This window comes from Hoplias malabaricus, chromosome 10 (assembly GCF_029633855.1).
Source record: "Hoplias malabaricus isolate fHopMal1 chromosome 10, fHopMal1.hap1, whole genome shotgun sequence".
NCBI classification, from domain to species: domain Eukaryota; kingdom Metazoa; phylum Chordata; class Actinopteri; order Characiformes; family Erythrinidae; genus Hoplias; species Hoplias malabaricus.
Window position 1 is genome coordinate 28,329,360 of NC_089809.1, and position 5,162 is coordinate 28,334,521.

The following is a 5,162-nucleotide window of genomic DNA, read 5'->3' on the forward strand; positions in this document are numbered from 1 at the left end:
TAAATAAAATAGTTTATTATTGCTTAAAATAAATACATTTTCTTCAAACAGAAGCGAGAGAAAAGGTGAGGAAATAGTTGCGTCCACCCTGACATCTGGGCAGCCAAGAGGATCTGCTCAGCTTCCATTAGCTACTAAAGCAGAAAATACAATGGTCAAGACAGGAAAAGTAAAGTATACACTGGTAAAATTACTGTATATGTACATGTGCAGTATGACAGGACTACAGTTCAACTTCAAGCTCAGCATAAAGTGGCTGACCCTGTTGACCTAGGGGTCCAGGGCAGAGTACTACAAGGAAACGGAGAGAAACAAATATTTTCAGAGGCACCATCATATCATATCCTTAAAGAACCGTGTTCTTGGTGGCCATCTACATTACGTCTGTCCTGCTGTTCCCTCTGCCCTTCCTCCTCCCTCTGAGAAACAGGAAATGACAATGAAGCGTTAACGGCTTGTCATTGCAAACCCCTTCAGAAACCCAAGCAAGCTGTGTCCATAAATGGAGCCCAAGCTTATGTTCTCCGGAGCAAAACCTACAGGCTTGAAGAGTCTGTGTTGTCATGGTAAGCACAGATTAATCTAGACTGTCTCCACTGTCCCTGCCCCCCAACCAACAAACACACTCACAATTTGTTAACAGTTAAAAAGGTATTACAATTGCAGTGACCCGTTTGGTCATCTGGCAAAAAGGGAAAACAGCCACCCAAATGAACCACCCTTAACCAAAAACAGTGTACCATAGGAGACAAGAGTGGGCAAGGCCAAAACCTCAGGTTTTAACTTTTTAAAGTAACAGTAGCGTTGAAAAGGATCAGTGGATATTGAAGTGGCTGCCACTCAGTGATTGCTGGTGTTGGCCTGCAAACATCGACAAGAATAAGAGAGATATTTTCACTCCATTGACACGTGCCTTCTTTTTATAAATCCTCCCTGGTCTGTAAAAAAAGGAATGATATACGATATGATTCCTGATTAAGGGCTCTACCAAATTGATGCAAGGTGGGATCCTATGAAACATTTTTTGATTTCTGTTGGTCCAGTAAATTCAGAGATGAATGTAAAACAGCTAAAATCCGGCCATTTTTATTAACTAAAGAAATCTCTCACACTATTAACTCTTCTGAACTCTGAAAGGGTGACAAAATGAAACAAATAAATATAAAGCTGTGTGATTTAAGGCAGTTCTACAGATCAAATACAACAGTTATGATGGCATATTCCACAGCAGATACTGGAAGATATCTAAACTTGTTTGCTTCATTTATAGAGATCAGCACGACATACTGAAGGATCTAGGCATATAGATGTTGACAAGTCCATTACAAATGGACATTTCCCAAAATAAGACCCAAACCACCAGACCACAGAGCCTCAGAGATACAAACTTCATAAATCCACTCCCCCTATGAGAACTGCAACACGGAACTTTCCCACAAAGTTTTTACATTTTTTTTGTGTTCTACGTTGGTATTTGAGAAGATCTAAAGTTGCATGTGAATGTAAAACTGCATGAAGGACCAAGAGTGCTTCACATTGCACAAAGCTCATAGTTCTGCAATGTTATTACATTCATGTCTGGAGGGGCCAGGAACATTATTTAGTACTCCATCCTCACAGAGAGGTACAACTCTGGCTGGAGCTCCTCTACTCTTTCTCAGCAATGAACCAGAGAAATATCTGGTTGTTTTTTTTCTCTGCTCTCCTAGACCAAGAACAGGGTAATCGTCGCATCTTCTCTTTTGTGTCACTGTGCACATCTCAGCAACTGACAGTGCTGGGCTGCTGTTTGCTGACAAAATCTGGTATAAAATCAAACTCATTCTGTCCAAGGAAGAGTTCTGGGAGCTCTTGCACTCGGTCCAGTCCTAATTCCATGGCCAATGATGTGAGAACCTCCTCATCAATGAGGTCGGTGTCCATGCCATTAAGGCCAAGTGTAGGTCCAGCCATATGTTGCATGTTGGCCAGTTGAGCATGGCCCATGCGAAACTGTGCTCCATTCCCCATGTGGCTGCTGTTCATAGCCCCAAGTGGGTGCCCATGGTACTGTGTGTTGAGTTTCTGCAGTTGCATGCTGGCCATCAGCTGCTGTGAGGTCAGGCCTCCAGCCATGTACTGCTGCTGTTGCTGACCCGGATGCTGATGCTGCCCTTGCTGCTGCTGCTGCTGTTGATGCATGTGATGATGCTGCTGCTGGCCTTGGTTTCCATACATCATGTTTGCAGATTGCATTTGGTGGTGGCCCATTGGTGCTCCATTCATTTGAGCGTTCATGGGACCCACCATGTTGGGTCGCTGCCTCATGCTGGCTTCCATGGCTCCCTGAGGCCCGTAGTGCATCATCTGTCCATTGGGCATTTGTCTCATGCCTGGCTGGGGCACATGTTGCTGACCATTCATGCCCATTCTGTACCCATGCAGGCCGCCATTAGCCTGGCCGTGGCTCATGGGCATCATCATGTGCTCCGCCATGGCTTCTACCTGTGATGAAACATAAGAGAGCATTACATTCCAAAACTGAAACTTTGAGAGAAATAATAACTTGCATTAAAAGGGAAGTGGCAAATATTCACTTCATCTTCACACTCAAAGGAACCATGCATTTCCTACAGTGCTCCAAAGGCAGTTTCCAGAAATGGGATTATATCCCAAAGCAGGATTTGAGTCCAACGTCCAGCCTATTGAATAAGAAGAGCCCATAACTTTCTGGCAAAATTGAAAATTCTTGATTTGTGTAATAACCCGTTTCTGGAACCTGCCATTGTTTCTGTGCTATGGTTTATGTAGCTTCTACACTGTGTATTTTGTGAAACAATCCCATGTGTCCACCGAGGCTCATCTGGTGGTATTTATATGTAATCCAAACTAAACTAAACTATATTAGGCTTCTGCGTGGAGGATTCAAGGCTTGTGTTTAAGCAGACGGATATTGCTCAGTTGTCTTAACACTCAGGGCTGTGGTTAAACAAACTCAATCCTATGAGACGCCTGCTTGTGGCAACACAACGATCTGCAAGGTTCCTCCTCAGTAAGCGCGGACTTTTATCACAGCAGAATAGGCAAGGTGTCTCTTTCTCCTTATCTAGGTGGCTACCCATGAGTGCCACTCAAGTACCACCTCTCAAAACACCACTGATGCAAATCCAAACCACCAGCAGTAGCACTTATTTAGACTATAAAAGAAAATAACAATACGGTCTCAGACAGTGTGGCATAGCCCGTGCCTAGCGGGGTCACTGCAACAAAGAGAACAACAGATGGAGCACACTTGAACTGAGACCCACGTAATAAAACGTAAATAAGCCGAAAAACATGCTAGTTTTTGCCTCTTAACCGTCGCTAATGTTGTGCTACAGTGTGTAAGGACAAGAAAGTAGCAGTGAGAGGAACAATGGAGCCAGCAGCGGAGCTTCACATCATTTCAGCAACACAGTCCTCCTCCTCCTCCTTACCCTGTCTCCCGAGGCTCTCCGAACACACTTTCCCCGTGTCTGGACAGAAGCAGGTTTATTTCAGCGACGAGTCTCGGAGAGTTTACTGTTTATACTCCAGAAATAGAGCAGAGCTGCATGCTGCACCAATAACACCAAGACGGACTGTTTGTTTGAGTGTGAAGAGAGAATTCGTGTGGAAGGTTTTATACACCACCGAGCGCTGTGGCAGAGGAGGGGCGAGGGGCGTAGCCACTGAACCCCAGCGACGACTTTGATTGGTTCAGAACACTCTCAGTTTTGAGAGAACTCACCAATGGGGAGCAAGAACATTGGGCTTATTTCCCACTGTAGAGGATAGTCCACTTTCGTACAGTTATATTACTAACCTTTCAGAAACACACACACAAGGAGATAGATAGATAGATAGATAGATAGATAGATAGATAGATAGATAGATAGATAGATAGATAGATAGATAGAGAAATAAACATGCAGCTGTTCATTAGCAAAGGACCCAATCTGTCAACATTGCTAAGCTGCCGCATAATCTTTGAGTGACAGGCTGTGTCACTATATTTAGTAGCATGTCTCTAATTTTTTCTTTCATTTTGCAGGTGTGGCCACCATGTATTTGTGTATGTTTGAGAGTGTGAGAGAGAAATTTGGCAGCTCAGTGGAAGTCCATGTGACCCACTGCTGTGCTGTACAGTGTATGTGTGTGAATGTGTGATTTGGGGAAGGATTGGGGGCGGGACTGGGGGGTGGGGGGTAGTGCTGGTGCTATTCTGGGCCACCGGCTGTAGTGTTACGACTAGCCATGTAGGCAGTGAGTGCACGTGCAGTTTAACAGCAACTCTGAAACTAGTGCCCCGGCCTTGAGAGTACAACATGCAAAAATATTATACTGACCTTAATTAGACAATACAGATAACAACACATTTCAGGCCCATTGATCTTGGCCAACTTGGTTGTAATAAAGTGAAATGGCCCCATTACATAAACATTTATTAAGCTGTTCAGCCTGTCTGTTTGGGACAGCATGGAATCAACATCTTCTGTGTCGACCTTATGGCTCAGTGTTTACTCAAAGCTAGAGGAGTTAGAGTGGTTAGAGGAGTGCCACCCACCTGCAAAGTGCATTATGTTTCACACAAATTAGCATCTGTATTTGTCAGGCTTGTGTCCTAATTTACATGACAGTCCGTGCGGCCTTTGGACAAAAAACATCCTATATGGCAGACCTGATGGCGTAGAATCATGTTCTGACATAGTCAGCGTTTGTTTTGCTGTAATCTCTTCTTATCATGTTGTGGATTTTCAAACAGAAGTCACTGGTTTATTATCAAATAGATCAAGCTAACCCCTAGCACTTATTCAAACCATGCTGAGGCAAGTTAAAAAAAGGCAAGCTAAAGCATGACAATTCTGCACAAGGACTGTGAGAAATGTGGCCTTGCTGTTTCACTGCAAACCAGAGTTATCCAACATAATCACATGCATTACTGTGTCCTAGAAATCAGGAATCTGTGTTCAAAATTCAGCCAGAAGATCAGGAAAAAAAGACACACTGTAAACAATGTGAGCTGAAGCAAAGATCATTATTTTTATATAGTAGGACGTAACAATTCACTAATTAATAATTTGTTTTATTTATTTATTTATTTATTTTTTTGCAGTTAACTTGTTTACTTTTAAGGACATATGCATTGTCTAGGGGAAGTTAAA

The 5,162-nt window shown here is 43.2% G+C and overlaps 1 protein-coding gene across 1 annotated transcript; it reads right to left on the bottom strand.

Annotated features, from left to right (window-relative positions):
* Nucleotides 1-3,628, bottom strand: cited4b (Cbp/p300-interacting transactivator, with Glu/Asp-rich carboxy-terminal domain, 4b). Its single transcript, XM_066684055.1, has 2 exons — nucleotides 3,456-3,628; nucleotides 1-2,484 (listed from the first exon to the last, which is right to left on the bottom strand). The coding sequence occupies exon 2, from the start codon at nucleotides 2,473-2,475 to the stop codon at nucleotides 1,762-1,764; it is 714 nt and encodes a 237-aa protein (XP_066540152.1). The 5' UTR covers nucleotides 2,476-2,484; nucleotides 3,456-3,628; the 3' UTR covers nucleotides 1-1,761.
* Between the last annotated feature and the right edge of the window lie 1,534 nt (nucleotides 3,629-5,162).